The sequence below is a fragment of the Trachurus trachurus genome, assembly GCF_905171665.1.
Source record: "Trachurus trachurus genome assembly, chromosome: 16".
NCBI lineage: Eukaryota > Metazoa > Chordata > Actinopteri > Carangiformes > Carangidae > Trachurus > Trachurus trachurus.
In genome coordinates, this window is record NC_139902.1 from 34854499 (window position 1) to 34880720 (window position 26222).

Below are 26222 nucleotides of genomic sequence, written 5' to 3' on the forward strand. Positions count from 1 at the left end.
CTCGTTAGGGACATAGGGAGACTGGACTGGAACACACTGCAGCTTTATGGGATGTAAACAGGCTAAACATCATACGTTGCCATGGTGATGCAGAGACAGACAGAACTACTGCAGAACAGGAGATTAATTCTGTTTGAGCTGAAATATTAGAAACTAGAGCCCAGGTTGGATTTGAGTGGAATCGCCCTTTAAACTTGTGTTTAAAGATTTGGTTTGTTAACATATAAATACACTGAGGCCAACTACCCCCCTCCTCCCCCCCCACCCACACTTAGAGTGAGACAGTAGGTTGATATCCAAAGGCATTCTGGGTAATGTAGTGTAGTGTGACATCACAGCTGCATCATCACACTCGGTACGTTTACAGTCTCAGCTACGTCCAGCTCAGCTAAAAGGGTTTCTATGGAGATTCTGAGGGTCAGAGGTCAGAGGTCATTGGTTATGATGGGATGTAAAGCCCTTAGAGACAGACTGGTGGTAACAACAGACCATAACCTCGTCTCTGTTCCTGAGTTCATAACGGGAAATAAATAACTTTGAGTTCTCAGCTTCAGTTTCCTGCTCGGGGCTGAACATTATATACAAGTTGAGTCGCTTCCTCTTTTTAAAAATAAAACACGTCTTCTGGCTGATTGTGTGAAATCGACTCAACAATCAGCGCTGACGCTGCATCTTCGTCCAGTTTAACTCTGATTACAGCGTTTAGATCTGGAGAACTCTGATATTAGACGGACTAACCCTTTACTTCAGTCGTCCAGTTAGAATAGTTAGTTTTTTTTTTTCAACTGTCATGTAAACGTACGGACTGTGATTGGCCGGCTGTGTGAAGGTGGGCGGGGTTTCCAAATATATAAACTGTTTCAATTCAGATCAATGACGACAAACTGTTGGACTGAACATGTTAAAGGAATAGTTCACCAAAAAACGAGATTCAGTCATTATTGCCTCCCCCTCATGCTGATGAATACTATAGTATATAGTATACTACTACATATTATGGTATGTAGTAGTTTTTTATTCACGGGAGGCCGGTTTGTACCGGTCTAAAGTTTTGGTTGGACTACGAACCGGCCACCTGGTCATTTTTTGGTGAATTGTTCCTTTAATCAGGCTGATTCACCCCCCCCCCTATAAAACCTGCCCCCCCCCCCCCCTCCCCCTCCAGCTACACGGTTTTCAACAGCTGCTGTGAAACAGGAAGTGACATCATCATCATCTCCAGCTGAGTGACATCACAGCGACGTCGGTTTCCTGAGGTCGTCAGGTTGGTTGTCGTGACAACCGGCGTTAACGACGGCGTTAACTGGGGTCGGCGCCGCACTCGCTCTCCTCTGGGATGTCCTGCAGGTCTGAGGGGTCAGAGGTCACAGGTTACCATAGCAACGGCCGTACTCACTACTAGAGCAGTGTAAAAGAGAGTAAGGACACCACCACTGACCCCCGTGGTAAGGGTTTAAGGGTTTAAGGGTTTAAGGGTTTAAGGGTTTAAGGGTTTAAGGGTCTAAGGGTTTAAGGGTTTAAGGGTTTCAGGGTTAAAGGGTTTAAGGGTTCAAGGGTTTATGGGTTTATGGGTTTATGGGTTTAAGGGTTTAAGGGTTTTGCCCCCTAGTGGCAGGATATGGGTATTGCAAAAGCGCCCAGAAAACCCATTCACTCCAATGTATGTGTGTTGCCCACTTGCTGGTAAATTGATGAAAACGGCCGTGTTTTTGTTTTTAGGTGTCTTGGTCATATCAGATTATACTTATAATTTGTTTATTATAAAATGTAGATTGAAACATTCATGTAGAAAACTGTGTTTTTTTTTTTTTTTTTGTATGTGTTAAGTTAATGTTAATGTTTATCTGTAAAGGATCCTCAATGATGCTATTAACGTGGGTGATCTATAAATGTCCTTAAATTATTGAAAACACCACACTGCTCATTCACCAACAATGCAGAGATGTCAGTTCTTTTGCAAAACCCACATTCCTCCACCAGGAGGCGCTGCCATTGGACCCAATGCTGTCCTTACTCTCTTTTACAGAGCTCTAGTCGCTACCAATCAGAGCGACCGTGTGATCGGATACCAACCTCTGGGGCTGTCGGAGCGAGGAGAGATCTTCATCACCTCCTCCTGCTCGTTGGCTTCCTGGACGCCGTCTAATTGGTCGACCGGATCGTGACCAGCCAATGGGGCGAGGGCCTCCAGCTCCCGGCTGCCTCGCCGCTTGCTCGCCTGCTGGGAGTCACAAGGACGTTTAGCCTCAAATCTACTCGGTACCGTACGTATATTCTTTTTTATTTCCTAGGTAACACTTTACCTGAATAGGTATTCATAACACTGTCATAACCATGACATAACAGCTGTCATAAACATCAATGAATACTTATGACAGCTGTGGTTAAGTGTCATTCGGTAAGTTATGTCACTTTTGATGCAAAGTTGACATTGTTTGAGATGTTTTTGTTATGAGAACTTGACATAATTTTTTAAAGTTTGTCCATTAGGTCTGCTATGACAGTTTAAATTGTCTTTATGTCAAGTTGTCAGAACAAAAACATCTCCAACAATGTCAACTTTGCATCAAAAGTGACATAACTTACCGAATGACACTTAACGACAGCTGTCAGAAGTATTCATTGATGTTTATGACAGCTGTTATGTCTATTCAAGTAAAGTGTTACCCAGATGAAACCTAAAGGATATTTAAATCTACTCATGGTGACCGACCTGCTCCTCCTTGATGACATCAGCAGCCTTCCCATTGGCTCGTCTCCTTCCTGGCTCCGCCCCCTGTTTGTCAGGCTCCTCCCTCTTCAGACGCAGCCGTGTCACTTCCTCCTGCAGCAGCTCCACCTGTCGCCGTAGCAACAGCGCCTCGCTGCCGGCCTCCATCCCGGCGTCGCGCGACAGCGAGCGGATGAGGCGCGGCGCTGAGGAGGAGGAGGCGGAGCCTACAGCGGCGGCGCTGGGGGCGGGGCCTGTGATGGCCAGCAGCTCCAGGATCGAGTCCTGACGAATCACAGCGGCCTGGGGGCGGAGCCACAACACAACGTCAAAACCGTCAACATCAATAAACTACTGATCAACGATCAATGAGTTGAGGAAGCCTTCTCTATAAAGGGTTCCCAGATGTGGAATTCACTACCGACCGAAATAAAACTAACCCGAGACATTAGAATTTTTTTTTTTTTTTTTTTAAGTATATTTTTCGGCTTTTTGCCTTTATTCGATAGTGATGACAGTAGAGATAGACAGGAAATGGGGAGGCAGAGAGAGGGGGAATGACACGCAGGAAAGGTCTGCCCGACGCGGGACTCGAACCGGGGACGCCTGCGGCGAGGACTGTAGCCTCTACATGGGGCGGCCGCTCTACCCACTGCGCCACGCACCGCCCCAGACATTAGAATTTTTAATGCAAAGGTTAAAATCTGGCTGAAACAAAATCAGAACTGTATGCATTTTTAATGTGTCATGACTTGGTATGATTTTAGATGTATTGTACATTTTATAGTGTTGTTATGTAATTTTGATGTCTTTCTTCTTACCTTCTTTTTTCCACTAAAAGCCTAACTAGGGACTGGAGTTGGAAACTAGCATCAGCTATAATCTCTGTCTGCAGAAAATCAGTCACATTGACTTGTTTGTAACGAGTGGAAGTGTCACTATGTTAACCTGCATTGTCCCTATCAAATAAACTGAATTAAATTAAATTAAACAGGATGATGAACTCTGACCTGTAGCGCGTGGAGCTGGATGCTCAGGTTGACCAATCGCTGACGGACTTCCTGTGGAGAGAGAAGACGTCAGCTGTTACAAACCAGGACGTAGCCCGAACACCGCCGGAATACAGCCGGAACAGAGCCGCAATACAGCCGGAACAACTTGAATTTGTCTGGACTGAGTGATGAACAGCTGATGTTCTAAAGGCAAACTGTGCTGTGTTCTGTTATTGGTTCTTCATTACTACTATTTTCTCCTGAATGGTTATTGATCAGATTGATATTGATAATATTATATTGGTGTTGATATTGATGAGGAGTTTGTTACCTGGTTTAAGGTGCGTTCCTGCAGCTGGTTCCCGTTTCTGTCCTGAAACACACAAACATAAAATAGATTTTACCACAGGGCTTTTATTTTGATTCCTCATAAATCAGATTAAATTCCCTTCAAGGGACTTTTTATTGAAAGACTATTCTAATATTCCATAATCAATGCCCAACACTAATCTGGATGTTGTGTCTCACAGAGAGCTGTCAAAAAAAAGCCCAAGCTTTTGACTGGCTTCTCTGAGATGGCTGGTATATCTGTGCATGCTACGTGGAACCGAAACTCATCCTCGACCTTCCTTCTCCTCAGCACCATCGACCGTGACTTGCCTGGTTTGAAACAAATCAGTGAGAATTGCTTTGCCTTGACCACTCCACCAACTTTTTGAGGACTGATTCAGTGGTGATGATAGGGTCATCCATGGATGCTCTGATTGCTGGTTGCTGTTGTTGAGCTGCACAGGTTTGTGAGGGATGGTGCCGTATGCGTCGGCCACTCCTGGGTATGCATCGGCCACTGCTAGGTATGCATCGGCCACTGCTGGGTATGCATCGGCCACTGCTAGGTATGCATCGGCCACTCCTGGGTATGCATCGGCCACTGCTAGGTATGCATCGGCCACTCCTGGGTATGCATCGGCCACTGCTAGCTATGCATCGGCCACTGCTAGGTATGCATCGGCCACTGCTAGGTATGCATCGGCCACTCCTGGGTATGCATCGGCCACTGCTAGGTATGCATCGGCCACTCCTAGGTATGCATCGGCCACTGCTAGGTATGCATCGGCCACTGCGAGGTATTCATCGGCCACTGCGAGGCTGCCGTTGTTTTCTCTGGCCTCCCTGATGAGCTGTGTTACTGTGTTACACTGAGCGTTAGTCCTCCGGAGCAGCTCCTTTCTGAACTTGGAGGGATCGGTTATGAAGGCAGTGTGCTTTCTGGCCCTTTCCCAGCGCCACTCTGCTCCACTCTGCCCGGCGGAGGACAGACTTCCCCTGAGCTGAGCCAGGCCGGTTGTTTCTTCAACTCCAGCCTTCTTGTACTGGGATTTCATCGATTCCATCTCCTGCCTGATGTCGTGGATTCTTCTTTCCGGCCTCTGGTTCTTCACATAAGGCGTCTTTTGGACTTTCTCCCCCTCCTCTCCGAATGCCGTTGTCATGGCTTGGAGTCTTTCCTGCTTGTCACTGATGTTGTGAGCTCTATATCTCTCAGTATAAACATCTATAAACATCTGCTGACATCTGGACACATCGTCAGGGATGTTCAGACAGAATCTAACTGTTGTAGGTCGAAGGCCAGTTTATATTTTTACCTTTGAGGAGCTGTCGTTGATCTCAAAGGAACCGTTCAGAGAAGTAGAGTCGCCATCTGAGAGACAGACAGGTGAGACAGAAACAGGTGAGACAAAGACAGTGTATTATTGATCAACAACCGAAAAAGAAGACATTCATTAAAGCAGAAGTAAGCGATCCGGTGGTTTTGTCTAACTTCCTGTCAGCCGATGAAGTTAGCAGTCCCCACCCTCGTCCCTACGTCACCACATTCAGGCGCATCCCTTGGCTGCACACACAGAGAGGACTGCCCCTTTATGCCGTTCTCTCTCCTCATTGGATAAAGGTTGTAGGATACAAGAAAAGTTTTCTCCTCGGCTCAGAGCAGAGCAGAGTGACTGACAGACCCGTGTTTCAGACCAAACACTCTATAGAAGTGATTGCTGTCGGAAGATACAACTATTTAAGACTTATATTAACACAAACATTCACGTTACTTCTGCTTTAAAGACACAAATGACTCACTGCTCAGCTCCTGGTTGCCGTTGGTTACAGTGGATCTTTGGATGTTGGCGTCTAACAGCTGCTCGGTCAGTTTATCCACTGGAACAAAGAAGAAGAACATGAGGAACATGAGGAGGAACAAGAGGAGGAACTAAACATGGTGAAAAGGAGGTGCAGCTAAACGTAAGGAGGTGCAGCTTCACCTTCTCCGATGGCGGCGGTGAGGAGCGGCTCGGCCCGAGGAGCGTGAGGAGTGTTGGCCCTGAACAGATTCCTGCAGGAGGAGGAGCTGGTGGTGGAGGAGGTCTTGAAGGAGGAGCTGTCTCCTTCTTCCTCCTCCTCCTCTTCTCCTCCTTTTCCCGTCGCCTCCACCAGGTCAGAGAACAGAGTCACGCGCTCCTGCAGGAGCTCCAGCACCTCCCTGTCCTTCTGCTGGATGTCAGCTGGGAGGAGGAGAGGAGGAGAAACACTGAAACAGCTGCAACTGGTGCACATGAGGGAGGTGCAAGGGGAGGAGGTGCAGGAGGAGGTGCATAAGGAGAAGGTTCAGTAGGAGGAGATGCAGGAGGAGGAGATGCAGGAGGAGAAGGAGGTGCAGTAGGAGGAGGAGGTGCAGGAAGAGGAGGAGGTGCAGTAGGAGGAGGAGGTGCAGGAAGAGGAGAAGGTGCAGTAGGAGGAGATGCAGGAAGAGGAGGAGGAGGAAGAAGAAGATGGAGGAGGAGGAGAAGGTGCAGGAGAAGGAGGTGCAGCAGGAGGAGGAGGAGGTGCAGTACCTCTGAGTCTTCGCAGTAAAGCTTTGTCCTCCGTCTCGATGAGAGGAAACTCGTCTCTGGACGGACAACTACACAGAAAACACACAGTGAAGTACTTCATACTGTCATTATTTGAACTGTCATTTTCTGTTGCACTTTGTACTTTGGCCTTAGTGTCTCGCACTCTCTCTGTGTTTCCACAGATCCACCAGTCTGCCACCCAGTCCTCCCATTAAGCTGGTCTGTCCTCTCTTCCTATGGACCAGTCTGCCATCCAGTCCTCCCATTAAGCTGGTCTGTCCTCTCTTCCTATGAACCAGTCTGCCATCCAGTCCTCCCATTAAGCTGGTCTGCCCTCTCTTCCTATGAACCAGTCTGCCATCCAGTCCTCCCATTAAGCTGGTCTGTCCTCTCTTCCTATGAACCAGTCTGCCATCCAGTCCTCCCGTTAAGCTGGTCTGCCCTCTCTTCCTATGAACCAGTCTGCCATCCAGTCCTCCCGTTAAGCTGGTCTGTCCTCCCTTCCTATGAACCAGTCTGCCATCCAGTCCTCCCATTAAGCTGGTCTGCCCTCTCTTCTTATGAACCAGTCTGCCATCCAGTCCTCCCATTAAGCTGGTTAGGGTCCTACAACCCTACAGTTTTACAGTCCTACAACCCTACAGTCTTACAGTCCTACAACCCTACAGTCTTACAGCCCTACAACCCTACAGTCCTACAACCCTACAGTCCCACAGTCCTACAACCCTACAGTCTTACAGTCCTACAACCCTACAGTCCCACAGTCCTACAACCCAACAGTCCTACAACCCTACAGTCCCACAGTCCTACAACCCTACAGTCTTACAGTCCTACAGTCCCACAGTCCTACAACCCTACAGTCTTACAGTCCTACAACCCTACAGTCTTACAGTCCTTCAGTCCCACAGTCCTACAACCCTACAGTCCCACAGTCCTACAGTCCCACAGTCCCACAGTCCTACAACCCTACAGTCTTACAGTCCTACAACCCTACAGTCCTACAACCCTACAACCCTACAGTCCCACAGTCCTACAACCCTACAGTCTTACAGTCCTACAGTAGTAATGTCCTACAGTACTACAGTACAATACTACAGTATAGTAGTACTGACCTGAGAGCAGCCTGCTGGATTCGGCTCATCCAGCTTCTCCTCTCGTCTTTCGACGCCGCGTGAAGCTCGTACATCTCAGGAGGCGTCGACGCACTGAGCAGGTACATCCCTCGCTCCTGATTGGCCACATCTCTGACGATCAGGTTGGTCAGGGAGACGACGGGAGACTTATCCTGAGACAGACAGACAGGTGAGACAGACAGGTAGACAGACAGGTAGAAACAGACAGGTGAGAGACAGAAAGACAGGTGAGACAGACAGGTGAGAGACAGACAGACAGGAAGAGAGACAGGTGAGAGTAGGTAAACACTTCCTGAACCACTAACACTGTATTGACTTGACGACAACGCGGCTCCTTGTGAGGTTCAGAGCAGGAGAGCAGCTGAGTTCATGTTCAGGTGAAACTCACCAGCGATGCGAAGGTGAACTTCTGGTCTTTCTCCTGAAGGAAAACCAGGATGTCTGACATCAGCAGCACCTGCACATCTGGACACAAGACACAGACGCTGGTGACATCACAGAGGCTGTGTTCGAAATCATCCACTCACTCAGTCACTCCCTATCCACTACATCATGTACACGATGTAGGGAACGACGGGAGGAGAATTCAGACAATAAACGGTAATTTTCTGGACGTGGTTGCGTCAGCTGATGCTCCAGGTATTAGCGTGTTAGCGTGTTAGCCTACTGCTGTGACAGAAGCAGACGCACCGAGAATCATGTAAACAAAACCGGACACATAAAAATAAAATAATAAAAACCGACACTTGTGGGAACATTAGAGGATGTGATTCTGTGTGGTTGTGTTTCTCTACAATAAACTGTTGAAATATCAGAAGTTTGGTTTGGTCGACTGCTGTTGTGTGTCCCGACCGTGAGCCGTAACGGCTCTGTGGCTATTAGCTTAGCTCGTTAGCTCGTATTTACTTCATATTCTACTACAGTTTCTTTATTAGATTGATTTAATGCTGCCTGTTATTGTTGGGATGCTGCTGCCCAACTCCTGCTGCTCAGGCAAACGGAGCGAAGAGTTTACTGCTAAATAACCTAAAGAAATCCTAGCTAACATGCTAATTAGCTTGCTGCTCGTCTTCTCTGGCAAAACACAACCGCATTGCATTGTGGGATACATACGGGAGTAGAAAGTAGTGTACATCGCTTGTTCACTCAGTTTTGCGGTGCATTGTGGGTGTTTTGTCGTCCACTACACAGTGGATGAAATTAATCGCGGAGAATTCAAACAACACTACAAAATGTTGAACACACTATATAGTGCACGACATCCGTGATAGGGGGAGATTTACTACACAGCTACAGAGATACAAGCTCCGCCCACATGGTGACATCACGGTGGCGAGCTGCCCTACCTTTCATCCTGGAGCCCTGCACCTTCCAGAGCAGCGTTCCCTCGTGCAGCAGCTTCCTCCGGAGCAGCTCTCCTCCTCTGAACGCTCCTCCTCCTCGGACCTCGGCCGCCGCCCGCGGGTCGAGCCGCGCTGACACCTCCTGCAGCCGCCTGGTCCGGTCCAGCTCCAGAACCTCCTGGTCGATGGAGCCGACCAGCTCCTTCAGCAGCCGCAGGGCCTCCTTCAGAGACCGCACCTCCTCCTCGTCACCTAAAGTTTAGTTTAGTCTAGTTTATTTATTTATTTAATTCATTTATCGAGCATAAAAACAAAAAATAAAATAAAACTCATAAAAAAACAATGACAATACTGTAACTCTTCAATGAAAGGGGGCAGAAAGAAGCAAACTTATATTGTCTACCCCTTGTTACAAAGAATTCATTCACAAATTAGATAATACCTACATCCAAGCAAAGAAGAAATGGAAGTAGAAAGGATGGCACAGCAGAGGTCAGAGGTCATTAGAGGTCAGAGGTCATTAGTAGCCTTGTTAACCAGCCTCTCCAGGAAATACATTTAATTTCATTTAATTTCATTTCTCAGGTAGAGTCTGGCCTCATCCATGGCCTGAAACCCTCAGAGGGCCGAGCCAATCAGCATCGCCGCTCAGATTTCTGTGATTGACACAGCACGTTGGCCAATTAGGGACCGACGTCACTACACTGCGTGACTCTTACCACAGCAAACATGGCGGAGCTTTCTAGCAGTAGCAGCCTAAAAACAGCTGAAACACCATCAACCATCCATTACAGCGGTTAAACAAGAGCAAGAGTCGGCGCTTGTTGAGTTTCTTGAAGGAAGACGAGGATGAAGTTTTCGCTGTTCTTCCAACTGGATTCGGCAAAAGTTTGATATGATACCAACTTGCTGATTGGCTGAATCGGTTGTCTGTCAACGCTACTACTCCCGCCCCAAACGCTCACAGGGGGAATGAGGCCAGACTCTCTGAGAAATGAAATGAAATGAAATGCATTTCCTGGAGAGGCTGGTTTACGAGGCTAGGTCATCAGAGGTCAGAGGTCACTAGAGGTCACTAGAGGTCAGAGGTCAGCGGTTACCTTTGGTGTTGTCAAGGAGACGCTGGAGGAGAACCGGGTACTTTGTGATTCGCTGTGTCACCAGCAGGATGCACTCCTGGACGCCATGGCGACGCAGCAGAGGACCACGGCACGCACGCTGCGGAGCAACGGACACACGTCAACAACAGATTAGACCGGATTAGACCGGATTAGACCAGGTCTGAACCAGATTAGACCAGATTAGACCAGGTCTAAACCAGATTAAACCAGATTAGACCAGGTTTTAACCAGATTAGACCAGATTAGACCAGGTCTAAACCAGATTAGACCAGGTCTGAACCAGATTAGACCAGATCTAAACCAGATCTAAACCAGATTAGACCAGATTAGACCAGGTCTGAACCAGATTAGACCAAGTCTGAACCAGATTAGACCAGATCCAGATTAAACCAGGTCTAGACCAGATGGGATTAGGACAGACCGGCTCAAACCGGTGCCTCACCCTGACGAACTGCTGTAGTCTCCGGTCTCGGGTCAGAACTTCTTTGTAGAGTTTCACGGCCTTCGGGTGTCGACTGCAGAACTCAGAGTAAAGTTTCTTCATGTCTTCAGCAGACTGACCTGAGAACTGCAACAACACACAACATACGATAGATGGATGTTGTTTTCCTCACAATTTTCTGCAGACATTTGTTTTTTCTTTTTAATCTGCTCTTTTACTTCTTTCTTTCTTTTTTTACCCCACTCTATCTCTATCTAACTCTATCATCCCCCTCTCTGTCTTTTTACTTCTTTCTTTCTTTCTTTCTTTCTTTCTTTCTTTCTTTCTTTCTTTCTTTCTTTCTTTCTTTCTTTCTTTCTTTCTCCTTTCTCTGTCTTTTTCTTTCTTTCTTTCTTTCTTTCTTTCTTTCTTTCTTTCTCTGTCTTCTTTCTTTCTTTCCGTCTACCCCTCTCTATCTCTTTCTATCTACCTCTTTCTATCTATCATACCCCTCTTTCTGTCTCTTTTTCTTCTTTCTTTCTTCTACTCCCTTTCTCTGTCTTCTTTCTTTCTTTCTTTCTTCCGCCCATAGAAAGACATTCATCTCTCACCCTTCAAGCTTTTAGCTTTAAAACATTTCCTCAGCAGTTTCTTCATCTAACTCAACATTGTCTCAACAATTTCTTCAGCTCATTCAGCAACAGAGTTCAGCTGCTTTCAGCATTCACACGCATTTCCTGCTGGAAATGCTTCTTTTTTCTAGTTTCTTTTTACAGTAATCTGCTTTGTCCCTGTGGAAAAAATAAGTAAATAAAATGAAAACCGAGCTAAAGGGATAGTTCACCCAAAATTGAAATTTCTCTCATTATCTCCTCCCCCTCATGTGGACTAAGGGCTGGGAGAAGTTTCAGAGTCCTCCGTGGCTTCTCTGAGTTACAGCGGGGCTCCGCGCAGCAGTATTTGTCCATATAATGGTTGTGAATGTATACCAACTGTCTTCGTCCAAAAAGACACACCAAAAAACATCCAAATACCTCCATAGTGCTCGTATGTAATGTCCCTCTTGTATTGAAGTATTGAGAAATTGTTCCGCCGGTCAGTGCAAATCACGCGAGAGACACAGGCAGAGCAGTGAACTGAGACACTGGGAGCTTCCGCTACAAACAAGCTTAAAACATAGACTTATTTAATTTTTTTCGGAACAATTTCTCATGTCGGGGCTTCAATACAAGAGGGACATTACATACGAGCAGCATGGAGGTATTTGGATGTTTTTTGGTGTGTCTTTTTGTTACGAAGACAGTTGGTATCCATTTGCAACCGTTATATGGACATGCACTGCTACGCCGAGACCCCCTGTAACTCAGAGAAGCCACGGAGGACTCTGAAACTTCTCCCAGCCCTTAGTCCACATAAGGCGGAGGAGATAATGAGTTGAGAAATTAGAATTTTGGGTGAACTATCCCTTAACATCAGACCGGAGAGGGAGACAGAGGAGGACGAGGACGTTCGTACCTGTTTGAGCAGCAGATCTCCGATGCGGCGCACGGTGAAGTTGTTGGCGCCCTCGCCCTCCCCCTCGCCCTGGCGGCGGCGCTCCAGCAGCGCGGACAGGAAGTTGGAGTGCAGCTCCAGCAGCTGGTCCAGACACGGGAAGATGGTGTGGACCACCGCCGCCTCCTGCATCACCTCCTCCAGCATCCCCCGCCGGTACACACCCTCCATGATCCGCAGAGTCCTCACATGGTGGAACTCCGTCTGGATCAGCTCTGAGCCACAGACAGGTAGGGAGACAGACAGGTCATTAGGCACACAGACAAACAGACAGACAGACAGACAGGTCATTAGACACACAGACAAACAGACAGACAAGTAGAGACAGACAGACAGACAGACAGGTACACGCCAGCAGCGGTCCTGAACTCTGAACGCTGCGTCTGTGGAAGATCCTGCGAGTCTTCTGGAGGAAGGGGAAGATCCCAGATTAGGGACCGAAGGAGGAAAACTCCAGACGGATAGACCAGTTCAGGATCACAGGGATGCTAGGCCGTCTGGAGCACACTGGTGTAGTAACACCGCTCATCAGGAAGGCCAGAGAGAACAACGACAGCCTAGCAGTGGCCGATGAATACCTAGGAGTGGCCGATGCATACCTAGGAGTGGCCGATGCATACCTAGCAGTGGCCGATGCATACCTAGCAGTGGCCGATGCATACCTCGCAGTGGCTGATGCATACCTAGCAGTGGCCGATGCATACCAAGGAGTGGCCGATGCATACCTCGCAGTGGCCGACGCATACCTAGGAGTGGCCGATGCATACCTAGCAGTGGCCGATGCATACCTCGCAGTGGCTGATGCATACCTAGCAGTGGCCGATGCATACCAAGGAGTGGCCGATGCATACCTCGCAGTGGCCGATGCATACCTAGCAGTGGCCGATGCATACCTAGCAGTGGCCGATGCATACCTAGCAGTGGCCGATGCATACCTCGCAGTGGCCGATGCATACCTAGCAGTGGCCGATGCATACCAAGGAGTGGCCGATGCATACCTAGCAGTGGCCGATGCATACCTAGCAGTGGCCGATGCATACCTCGCAGTGGCCGATGCATACCTAGCAGTGGCCGATGCATACCAAGGAGTGGCCGATGCATACCTAGGAGTGGCCGATGAATACCTAGCAGTGGCCGATGCATACCTCGCAGTGGCCGATGCATACCTAGCAGTGGCCGATGCATACCTAGGAGTGGCCGATGCATACCTCGCAGTGGCCGACGCATACCTAGCAGTGGCCGACGCATACCTAGCAGTGGCCGATGCATACCTAGGAGTGGCCGATGCATACCTCGCAGTGGCCGATGAATACCTAGCAGTGGCCGATGCATACCTAGCAGTGGCCGATGCATACCTAGGAGTGGCCGATGCATACCTCGCAGTGGCTGACGCATACCTAGGAGTGGCCGATGCATACCTAGCAGTGGCCGATGCATACCTAGGAGTGGCCGATGCATACCTAGCAGTGGCCGATGCATACCTAGCAGTGGCCGACGCATACCTAGGAGTGGCCGATGCATACCTAGCAGTGGCCGATGCATACCTAGCAGTGGCCGACGCATACCTAGGAGTGGCCGATGCATACGGCTCCATTCCACACAAACCTGTGCAGCTCAACAACAGCAGCCACCAATCAGAGCATGCATGGATGACCTTACTGCAGAGCATGCATGGATGACCTTACCGTCACCACTGAATCAGTCCCAGGCTGTCAGTTGAGTGGTCAAGGCAAGGCAAGGCAATTTTCACGGATTTGTTTCAAACCAAGGCAAGTCACGGTCGATGGTGCTGAGGAGAAGGAAGGTCGAGGACGAGTTTCGGTTCCACGTAGCATGCACAGATATACCAGCCATCTCAGAGCAGCCAGTCAAAAGCTTGGGCTTTTTTTTTGACAGTTCTCTGTGAGACACAACATCCAGATTAGCGTTGGGCAATGATTATGGAATATTATTATTAACCCTTGAAACAGAGCTACAAGGGGTAGAGGTTGAAAGTCAACCCCTACGAATTGGGACCCTTCAACAGTCACATACGTCATCAGTAGTCTCTGCTGGCTTTCACATAAGCAGACGTGACGATCTTTTCCCACAAACCCTGTATTCAAAACCATGTTAACTTAATGTAAATGTGGTGGTTTCTGTCCGTAGGCTCCAGAGCCCCGAGGCAGCGCTGCTCCTCTGTCCAATACAACCCTAACACCTGAAAAATTAAGACTAAATAAAAACTAGAAATTGTATTTCCTGAAGGAAATACGTGTGAATGCTGAAAGCAGCTGAACGCCATTGCTGAATTAGCAAATGGAATTGACAAATAGTGCAAGTAGTGATCAACATGCAAAGGTACGACCAAGGGAGGAATCGAACCCACGAGCTCAAGGTCAGTAGACCTTTACTGGAACCCCCCTGCCAGATCTTGGTTCCCTTACCCAGTACATGAAACCCACCGTTACAAACCTGGGGGTGAAGATGGACCCTGTTTTTAAACTTGAGAGCCAGATCAGGTCTGTCGTTAAATCGAGTTTCTTTCACCTGAGGCAGCTGGCCAAAATAAAACCTATTCTTTCCAGGCAGCACTTTGAGACAGTAGTCCACGCCTTCGTAACCACTCGGCTGGACTATTGCAATTCATTATATGTGGGGGTCAGTGCGTCGGCCATCTCTCGGCTCCAGATGGTACAGAACGCTGCAGCTCGTCTTTTAACTGGTACAAGAAAACATGAGCACATTACCCCCATTTTAGCCTCACTCCACTGGCTGCCCATACATTTTAGAGCTCACTTTAAAATTCTTTTATTTGCTTTTAAATCCCTCAATGGTCTTGCCCCGCCGTACCTCTCTGAGCTTCTGCACTTTTACACTCCTTCCCGGTCTCTCAGGTCAGCTGACCAGCTGGTCCTGAGAGAGCCCAAAACAAAGCGGAAGCTCAGAGGGGATCGTGCCTTCACTGTGGCAGCTCCAAAACTTTGGAATAATCTGCCTCAGCACATCAGACAGGCCTCCTCTCTGTCTGTTTTTAAATCCCACCTTAAGACCCACCTATTCTCCCTGGCTTTTAACACCCAGTAGGCAGTTGACTTCATTTATTTTATTTTAATGATTTTATTTATTTTGTTGATTTTAATTATGTTTTATCGCATTTTATTTTATCTTATTGTGTCCATTGTTTTTATTGTGCTTCTGTTGTGTTACCTATTATATTTTATCTTGCTGTGCAGCACTTTGGAAACCTTTGTGTTTGTTTAAATCGTGCTATATAAATAAAATTGGATTGGATTGGATTGGATTTACTCTGCCACTAGGCCACAGAGAGAACACAGTTGTCTTAGAGCAGTGGTAACAAGAAACATGTTGAGACAAACCAAGATAGAAAGAGGTAAGAGAAAAGGTGGGGGGCATATATGCATTTATCAAGGCTGCTCATGCAAGATCTGAGAATAATCCAGACCAAGTGGTAGTAGTTACAGTTGGCATGGCAACACAAGCAACTAAGGCAGGAATCGAACCCTGGACCTCATGATTGGCAACCCGGCAAACTAACCTCTCAACCACAGAGAAGATGAAACATACTTTGATTCACTAACAAAGTTGTTGGGGCAAGATTTGAACCTGTGATCTTTGGGTCAGCAGCCCAGTGATCTAACCACTTGTGATAGGTAAAAGAAACCCCTGTATAAGAGGCTCACTGACTTGATTATTATGGTACCGTAGATGATTGTTTTCATGATTATTATGGTATGTATTATTATTATTATTATTATGATGATTATTATGGTATGTATTATGTATTATTGTGGTGTACCGTAGATGACGTCCTGCTGCTTGATGAGGTCTTTGTGCAGCGTCTGGAGGAAACTGGGCTCGACCGTCAGACTCCAGCTGTCGGCTTGGAGACAGCGTCCGTCCATCTGCAGCGTGTCCAGCAGGGGGCTCCACCAGTACTCCCCTACACACACATACACACACACACACACACCTTCAGCCTCTAGTCGTGGTGGTGGGTTATTGATCAGTGTGAGTGACGGTGCTCGGCGGTGAACCGACCGTCGTCCGTCAGAGACTCCATGGACAACGTCCGACTCCTGAAGTTCAGAGACTCTGTGGACTGAGAGAGGATTCTCCTGAGGCCGGCCGAGTCCTCGCAGCTGCTGAGAGACACACACACAGACAGACAGACAGACAGACAGACACACAGACAGACAGACACACAGACAGACAGACAGACAGACAGACACACACACAGACAGACAGACAGACACACAGACAGGTGGAGAGTTAAATTATGTACTATTCAGAAGAGATTCATAAGATCCTCCTCATTACAGTAAGATCCATTTCTTCTTATTCACTTTTTAAAAAACTGTTAAAAATACATCTCAACTTCTCTTGAATTTCCCGCTCTTTCCTCTCTCTCTCTCTTTCGCTCTCTCCATATCCCACATCCTCACTTTGTCTTTTTATGAGTTTAATTAATGAATTTTTTGTACCTTATTTCTATTGTCTCTATTTGTTACCGAATCACTTTGCACTTCTCACATCTCTTTATTTTTTTCTAATTTCTGTTCATTTTGCTCATATAACATTGATTATGTTGCACTTTATCTCCTTTTTTTCTATGTTTATTTGTTAGCCATTGAAATTTGTCTTGTTGTAATTTGTTACAGGGGTGGAACTTATGTACGAGCCAGCCGGCTTCGTTCCCTCCTTGCACCATTGAAATTAAATGTGTGCTAAATAAATAAACTCTAAACTCTAAACCACAGAGGCCGCCACACGGCCGTTACCATGGTGACGGGGGCTGGGACTCACCCTGCGATGTTATTGGTGGAGACGCTCTTGGCCAGAGAGAGACCGGACCGGACTCGTCTGGACCCGAGCAGAGACTGGCGAAGGCTGTCGGACGGGTAGATGGCCGAGCTCGGACGCTCCTTCATCATGGGAGCTGAGGACACAACAGGGCTGTCATCAGAGAGAGAGACAGGTGGACAGAGAGACAGACGGGTGGACAGAGAGACAGACGGGTGGACAGAGAGACAGACGGGTAGACTCACTTTTCGTCCTCATGGCGACGTTCTGCAGAGCTGAACTGTTTCTGGACAGGGCCAACTTCTGTTGCTGTTGGAGAGAGACAGACAGGTCGTCAGGACAGACAGACAGGTAGACAGACAGACAGGTAGAGAGACAGGTAGACAGACAGACAGGTAGAGAGAAAGACAGGTAGGTAGAGAGACAGACAGGTCTTACCCTCTGTTTCATCTTGGCACAGCTGGCCAGACTGTCTCTGCAGCGGTTGTGGATGGTGACATTGCAGGCTGAGAGAGAGACAGGTAGAGACAGACAGACAGGTAGAGACAGAGAGACAGGTATCAGTGTGATATCAAACATCTGATTGGTTGAACCCCCACAGGACAAAACACAGCAGCGATAGGTCGGGTCTGCGCTCTTTTTTTTGGCAAATTTAGGCTAATTCTGAGCAACAAACGGGAGAATAGGAAGACATAACTAATGCTACTGATACAGGTGTTAGATTTCATCAATGAGACCAACATTTATCTCCTAGAAATACTTTAACCAGCCGGTGGTAAACCTCTAAAAACCTGCGGGTAAGTTAATTAGCGATGATTTTCTCCCCCGGGATGAGGACGGAGGTTGGCCGGCCGAGCAGCTCTGCTTTGTTGTTGTTGCTTCTGATTGGCTAACATGGGCTCCCTTCTCTATTCACAATAAGTTTCTGAACGTCATCTATGGTCAAAACCAGAAGCCGGTTTTGTAGGCTATTCCCGGTGGAATTGTACGTTTCCGTTTCCATGGTTTTCAGTCGTTGTCATAGTTGCGGTAAACGCATGGATCTATTAACGCTGGCTTTTAACACGGATGTCAGTCTGTGTGATATTCACTAAAAGCTGCTGTGATGATCCATGTGTTTTACAGGTTTACATTGGAAAAAAAAAATCCATGCAGTTACCGCGACTACAGTAACCATGGAAACGTAAACATAAAATTCCACCGGAAGAACAAAACCGGCAAAACAGGCTACGTTTTAGACGTTCGGAAAAAGGTGGATTTAATAGAAAGAGGGGGGGGCAATATCTGCTCTATCCTACCCCATTACACAGTGTTGGGGGAATAAACCCTGAGCTCCTCCTTCACGTCTCAGTCTGTGTGTGTGTTTACAGTGTTGCTGCACACACACACACACACACACACACACACACACACACACACACACACACACACACACACACACACACACACACACCTTAAACACATGTTCCCCCCCGACCCAGTTCTCAGGATCTTCCTCAGCAGCCAATCACAATGTAGGTCAGCAGGGTCACACACACACACACACACACACACACACACACACACACACACACACACACACACACACACACACACACACACACACACACACACACACACACACAGAGTCTCCGTCTATTGTGTTGAGACAGACGAGTGTTAACTGTGTTAGAATGATCTCAGCTGACTCCGAGTGTGTGTGTGTGTGTGTGTGTGTGTGTGTGTGTGTGTGTGTGTGTGTGTGTGTGTGTGTGTGTGTGTGTGTGTGTGTGTGTTAATCTGAGGACATCTGTTCATTGTGTGTGAGGATTAACTCTCCGTCTGTCTCAGTTTAACTGTTTCTGTAACAAACTGATCAGCAATAATCAATAGTGACCAGAACTAGTATTTACTGTTAGTCTTTAGTTTAGTATTTAGTTTAGTGAGTGTTTAGATTTGGTTTTTCTGAATCAATGTATTTGATTTCATTATGATTAGATGTCTGTTGGTATTCTAGTTGGTTATTTGTTTAGTTCAGGTGTTTCTTGTTTATTATGGGTAGGCTGTTGCTAAGGGACCAGCATGCACCTGGGGGGCTAAAGGGAGAGGCACAGGAACTGTCTTTGTTCTTTGTTCTTTGTTCACTCGCTTTCTGGTTAAATAAACCACCTTTTCTTGTTGAAACTGGACATTTGTTTGGACATTATGTTTTTCCCATCCGAGTAGTAACCCTACACCACCACGACCCATGATGCAACAGTTTGACTTGAAACTTGAAACGGCCACTACAGATGCATTGTGGAGGAAGCTCCTCTAAAGCTCCGTGTAGTTGAGTCTGGCAGCAGTTTGACTAAACTACATCTCTACTCTAGTTAGTAAAACTAGGCAAGACAAGGCAAGGCAATTTTATTAGTATAGCCCGTTTTTACCACCAGTTTGTCTCAAAGGGCTTTACATCCCATCATAACAACATCCTCTGTCCTTAGACCCTCACATCCACTGAGGAAAAACTCCATAGAAAACCCTTTTACAGTAACAGGAAAAAACTACAGCTAAAAGCAACTTTATCAACTACTTCTACTCATTGAACTCAGAGTTAAATAAATCAACATGTGGTGGATAGGAAACTAAATATATAACGTCTACAAAACATTCACACGCTGCAGAAATATGACTCTACTCATGGTTGGTCAACATCCTGTAGCTTCACCATAGACTGTTGGGTAACCATGACGACTAACACAGTTCTGACTGTCACATACTGATAAAAAATTATATAATTTTAAGAGTATATATGTAAACGTTGTTCCTCTGACAAGATATAGTACAATTAAGTGGTGTATTAAGATTTCTACTCATCAAACACATCATACGGTGTGACTGTCCGCCATGTGTGACCTTAATAATAAGAGTATATTTCCAAATAAATGCTAAATACTTAATAGTTGTACAATGCATATAAAACAATGAGGTGTTTTTAAAGTCCACAGAAAGAGTTGATGTCTGTGAATAATGTCCAAACAAGTTCTGACCAAAGACATTTTGTCCTCCTCCTGTTATTTAACATGTTAAAACTAATAAAAACTGGTTCAGGAACTTGTGGATTTGACTTTTTAAATAAAAAATATTCATGTTATTGGTCAAAACTGTAGTTTGGACATTGAAGTAAAACTATAAAAAATGACACAAAACATGATGTAGTGTGTGTGTGTGTGTGTGAGTGTGTGTGTGTGAGTGTGTTACCGGGGCAACTGAGCGCCTCCTTGGCCGTGATGCTGCGGTTGCAGGACGAGCAGAGCGTCGTCGAGGAAACGGTCAGCGAGGTGAAGAGGTGGCCGTTGCTCGACCGCGCCTCTCGCTCCCTCGCCTCCTTCTCCCTCTTCTCCTTCTCCTTCACACGCTGCTTCTCCTTGTTCTACACACACACACACACACACACACACACAGAGAGAGAGAGACACACACACACACACACACACACACACACACACACACACACACACACACACACACACAGACACACCAGGATCAATAACAGCTGATTGAGTCACACCTGTCTGAACCAGGTGAGTCATGTGACCACAGAGTGTGTGTGTGTGTGTGTGTGTGTGTGTGTGTGTGTGTGTGTGTGTGTGTGTGTGTGTGTGTGTGTGTGTGTGTGTGTGTGTTAACTTCTCTTTTGTGTTTTTCACATTAACTTCTGCTGCACAGGGAGGGACAGGAAGGGGAAGTGTGTGTGTGTGTTGTAACTGTGTGTTGTGTATCTGTGTGTGTGTGTGTGTGTGTGTTGTGTAACTGTGTGTGTGTGTGTGTGTGTGTGTGTGTGTGTGTGTGTGTGTGTGTGTGTGTGTGTGTGTAGCTCAGAGAAACAGCTGCAGTAGAAAACAAACTGAGAACTGAGTGAACTGCGACTCCCAGGATGCACTGAGAGTGTGTGTATGTGTACATATATATCTATGCATATATATAGGTGATAGTTTGTATATATATATATATGTATAGGTATATTTTATACTTTATTTTACTCTTGTATATTATTGCTACATCTGTTTGCATTAGCTAAGTCTCTTTCCGAATGTTTGGAGCAGCTGACAGATGAATTTCCTTCGGGATTAATAAAGTATTTATCTATCTATCAATCAATCAATCAATCAATCTATCTATCTATCTCTGCTCCATCAGACAACCAATCACAGAGCTGCCAATCATCTCCATCAACAGGTCAGACTGTTGAACAATGAGCTCACACACACAGACACACACACACACACACACACACACACACACACACACACACACACACACTCACACACACACACACACACACAGACAACAGGTTCAGTGATCTGGTGACAGTCCGTGATCAGCTGATCGATAAATAAAGAGCTCAGTGATGGAGGGAAGAAAGAGGCTCTGTGTGGGGGGGAGGAGGGGGAGGGGTCATGAGACCGGGGGGGGGGGGGGGGGGGGGGGGGGGGGGGGGGTAGAGAGAGAGATAGAGGAGATAGAGGAGGAGAGGAAGAAGAGACAGTGGTGATGTCACTGTGTCGACCTCAGGTGATGAAGCAGTTGATCGTTTTTCTCTGACGACACCAACACAACCCCCGACCTACTACACTATGACCAGGCCGGTGTAGTGGTGTTGAGCCCCAACTTAGAGGACAACTCTGGGCAAATTCACCTCAGGCTGTATGTTCGTAACATTTTTGGTCTAAAAGAAGGAATCTGCAGATTTTTAGGTTTAAAGGGACAACGAGGAGTTTCTATTTCATTTATTTGGTAGCTACACCGGTCACTACTGCATTTATTTGGTAGCTACACCAGTCGGTACTGCATTTATTTGGTAGCTACACCGGTCACTTCTTTATTTTTGGTACATTTGGTACATTTGGTTTACATATTTGGTTATAAAAAAGTCTGATATTAATGTGGATGAATCTACGTTACCACTTGTTAATGGTCCATTTTAGATAAATCTATGGTTTTGTCTCTATGGTTATTTTGTTATTATTAGTGGTGATGGAAATGCTGGGCGAGCCGACCAGCGTTTCTTTACTTTCGGTTTCGTGGCGAGTCATGAGAATAACGCCGCCGAATCTCCGTTTATGGTGGGAACTACGACGGTATGTGATCGTCTTCCAACCTCTGACTTTAATTCTTGATGAATGAAAACATGAGTCTGTCTTGCACCGGTCAAAGAATTTCACGGTGCGGAGGCTCATAAATGTAGTGTGGAAACACTTCACTTTTACAAAACTCCTCGTTGTCCCTTTAATGTCTCCTGTTTTGCGGTAGTTATGGTCTGTCCCCGCGTCGCCACGGCAGCGATGAATGTGAGCGGATTGAAGTTCTGCTGCTTAGGCTGTTTCCATCCCTCAAAGCCACAGACAGCGTCAGATGGAGACTCAAACATGCAGCCAGAAGTTTATTTACTTCAACAAGCCGACATGTTTGTAAAACTAGATCTAATTCAAAGTCTGGCGGAGTCGAGACCCAAGTTGACGCTCGGTGTGTTCAGGTGCAGTGGGAAGCTCCCGTTTGTGTTGACGCTCGGTGTGTTCAGGTGCAGTGGGAAGCTCCCGTTTGTGTCATAAACACAGGAATATCAACTCGGGACTTGCTACAAGTGAATAAACTTCTGGCTGCATGTTTGAGTCTCCATCTGACGCTGTCTGTGGCTTTGAGGGATGGAAACAGCCTAAGCAGCAGAACTTCAATCCGCTCCCATTCATCGCTGCCGTGGCGACGCGGGGACAGACACAACTACCGCAAAACAGGAGATATTAAACTGAAAACCTTCAGATTCCTTCTGTTAGACCTAAAATGTTAGGAACATACAGCCCAGAGGTGAATTTGCCCGGAATTGTCCTTTAATATAGCATGACCAGGCCGTGTTGTAGTTGTAGTAGTGGTGTTGAACCGTTTTAATTACACGACCTAATACGTAATTAACTGTGCGGCGGAGTAGTGTCTGAAAGTGACCAGAATGAGTCCAAACTGAGTCCAAACTTAGTCCACAATGAGTCCAAACTTAGTCCACAATGAGTCCAGAATGAGTCCAGAATGAGTCCAAACTGAGTCCAAACTTAGTCCAGACTGAGTCCACAATGAGTCCAAACTGAGTCCAGAATGAGTCCAAACTGAGTCCAAACTTAGTCCAGACTGAGTCCAGAATGAGTCCAAACTGAGTCCAAACTGAGTCCAAACTGAGTCCAGAATGAGTCCAGAATGAGTCCAAACTGAGTCCAAACTGAGTCCAGAATGAGTCCAGAATGAGTCCAAACTGAGTCCAAACTGAGTCCAAACTGAGTCCAAACTGAGTCCAGAATGAGTCCAAACTGAGTCCAAACTGAGTCCAAACTGAGTCCAGAATGAGTCCAGAATGAGTCCAAACTGAGTCCAAACTGAGTCCAGAATGAGTCCAAACTGAGTCCAGAATGAGTCCAGAATGAGTCCAAACTGAGTCCAAACTGAGTCCAGAATGAGTCCAAACTGAGTCCAGAATGAGTCCAGAATGAGTCCAAACTTAGTCCAAACTTAGTCCAGAATGAGTCCAAACTGAGTCCAGAATGAGTCCAAACTTAGTCCAGAATGAGTCCAAACTGAGTCCAAACTGAGTCCAAACTGAGTCCAAACTTAGTCCAGAATGAGTCCAAACTTAGTCCAAACTGAGTCCAAACTGAGTCCAGAATGAGTCCAAACTGAGTCCAAACTGAGTCCAGAATGAGTCCAAACTGAGTCCACAATCCACGGTCCACGTTCAGTCCGTAGCGTCTACATGGACAGTTCACCGCTGTCTCCGGGGGCAACGGCTTCGGAGACCGTGTCAACCGTCGCTAAATGAGACGGTCTAGCCTGGTTGCGTCTGAATGTAAAAAACGTCCTAACAACCTCCTAACAACGTCCTAACAACCTCCTAACAACGTCCTAATGTTGCAACGGCTGCTAACGTTCGATAGCATGCTACATTGCTAATAACAACGGGCGCATGACGTCTGTCCGACTACCCATTTCTCCAACCAAACATTTCTTTATTTTTGCGTCCATTAGTCCGACCTCCCATAGGTAGCCCTAACCCTGAACCTTACCCTGTGGGTAGTCGGAGAAATGGGCTGTCGGGCTTTTGGGCTGTCGGACTGACGTATGCTCCCCAATAACAACAACTATTTCCTGTTTCCTATTTCCCGCCAACATCAATACGTGACGCCTACGTACGATGGCGCGCATGAACAGAATGAATGATCCTCTATCAACTGAATCCCTGTTTACATGTTTACCTGCAGCATGAAGCTGATTATCAACCGGCGTAGAGTAGATCACCTGTTTCAATCTGATCCCAAATACAATCTGATCCAGTCAGGTGTTTACATGAGACATTTATCTGATTGACCTCTTCATCTGGTTGTAAAGAGGATTTTTGGACCTTGTAAACACACCTATTTTTTATGGTTTTCCCTGTTAAAAGGGTTTTCCATGGAGTTTCTCCTCAGTGGATGTGAGGGTCTAAGGACAGAGGATGTTGTTATGATGGGATGTAAAGCCCTTTGAGACAAACTGGTGGTAACAACGGGCTATACTAATAAAACTGCCTTGTCTTACGAGTCCAGACCAAAGTGGTTGTGTAGTACAGTGTATACTACTGTGTGTAGTACAGTATACACACAGTACTACTACACACTGTACACACTACTGCGTGTAGCAGACGTACACGTGTGACGTTCACTGACCTCGTGTATTTATATGGACTTGTACTTTATTCTCTTTATGTTTCAGTCTGAGATCCACACACACACACGCACACACACACACACACACACACACACACACACACACACACACACACACACACACACACACACACACACACACACACACACACACACACACACACTCTCTCAGCCTCCCCTCCCCCCGCTCGTTTCCTCCTGCAGGACAAAGCGGCCACGCGCTGCTATAACGGACACACACACACTTAGACTTATACACACACACACACCGAGAGACAACGAAACTCATTTTGCACAGGTAGAAACACACACACCGACACACACACAGACACAATAAACACGCACACACACACACACGCACACACTCCGCTATAAAACCGTTTCCGTCTGAAGTCAAAACTCCGTTTCCCGTTTCTGCTGCGTCGCCAACTTCTACACACACACACACACACACACACACACACACACACACACACACACACACACACACACACACACACACACACCGAATAGCGGATCGATCCTATCAGCTATCGACGTGTAACGTGTTGTAACGTGTAACGTGTTATAACGGAACGAGCGGTTTTTTCCAGATGTGCGGGGACAAAGAGAATAAAGAGTTAAAGTTTCTTCTCTCTGCTGCTCATCGATCAGCTGCAGACTCTCTGATCACACACCGATAATCAATAATCTCTGCTGCTATCGATCAGTAATCAGCGTTAGTGTGTGTTTTACTCACCTTCAGGTTCATTTCCTTCATCCTGTCCTGTCGCCTGCTCTCCAGCAGCCGGGACATCCCCTCCCGAGATCAAACACACCTTCACTGCGCTCCCCTGCTGGTAGCTGATCAATCACCTATAACTGATCAATAATAACTGATCAATCAATAACTCCTCTATAATAACTCCTCTATAGCTGCTTCTACTGCCGCTGGTCCGGAGCGCTGGGTTCTGGTGCGGGAGAGTCCGGTCTGGCTGCGGGCGGGGGGGGGGGCGGGGCTTAGCTGTAACGTACAGCTGCTCGCTCTACTTCCGACCAATCACAGCGCAGCCCGCTGCAACCCGCTCGGCCAATCACAGCGCCGCTCGCGCCTCTAAGCCCCCGCCCACCAGCATCTGTCAGGGAGCGCTCGGTTTCTCGCTCCGGGACAGCGCGGCAGCCAACGTGGGCGGAGTCAGTCTCTACTAGAGCCAATACATCCCATGATACAGCCACGAGTAGAGAAGCGCCTCCTGGTGGAGGAATGTGGGAACTGCAAGACAAGACATCTTTATTTCTACAGCTCAGTTCACACCAAGGAACTCAATGAGCTGCACATCAAGACTAAACATTACAAAAAGAAGCTTACATATTTATATTTTGTTTCGATTTTATATTTTTTATTTTCTTGTTATCTCTTGTGATGTTTATAAATCATCCTTGTGGTGTATTTGTAAGATGATGTTCAGTACGTTCTCTCTGTAAGATACGATCTATCTCTGTAGATGCTTGTTGCTATGCACCATAAACATCCTGGAAGAGATTCTGTTACTAATAAAAAACTAATCTTTAAAAAAA

General features: G+C 46.8%; 1 protein-coding gene across 3 annotated transcripts; it reads right to left on the reverse strand.

Annotated features, from left to right (window-relative positions):
• Nucleotides 1-1174: 1174 nt before the first annotated feature.
• LOC310999006 (rho guanine nucleotide exchange factor 2-like) lies at nucleotides 1175-25624 on the reverse strand. 3 transcript variants are annotated; one of them, XM_083989294.1, is made up of 22 exons: nucleotides 25405-25624; nucleotides 20182-20353; nucleotides 17398-17465; nucleotides 17205-17268; nucleotides 16963-17095; nucleotides 16198-16298; nucleotides 15956-16099; nucleotides 12118-12371; nucleotides 10624-10749; nucleotides 10161-10278; nucleotides 9064-9312; nucleotides 8106-8182; nucleotides 7697-7869; nucleotides 6585-6652; nucleotides 6015-6254; nucleotides 5833-5910; nucleotides 5349-5404; nucleotides 4034-4075; nucleotides 3721-3771; nucleotides 2714-3013; nucleotides 2074-2221; nucleotides 1175-1349 (listed from the first exon to the last, which is right to left on the reverse strand). In XM_083989294.1, exons 1-22 carry the CDS (start codon nucleotides 25459-25461, stop codon nucleotides 1300-1302), a joined length of 2769 nt encoding a protein of 922 aa, XP_083845420.1. In that variant the 5' UTR covers nucleotides 25462-25624; the 3' UTR covers nucleotides 1175-1299. The 3 variants fall into 3 exon arrangements, with proteins under 3 accessions (XP_083845420.1, XP_083845419.1, XP_083845418.1); XM_083989293.1 differs by having other exon boundaries at nucleotides 2074-2218; nucleotides 16198-16301; XM_083989292.1 differs by having other exon boundaries at nucleotides 16198-16301.
• Nucleotides 25625-26222: the final 598 nt, after the last annotated feature.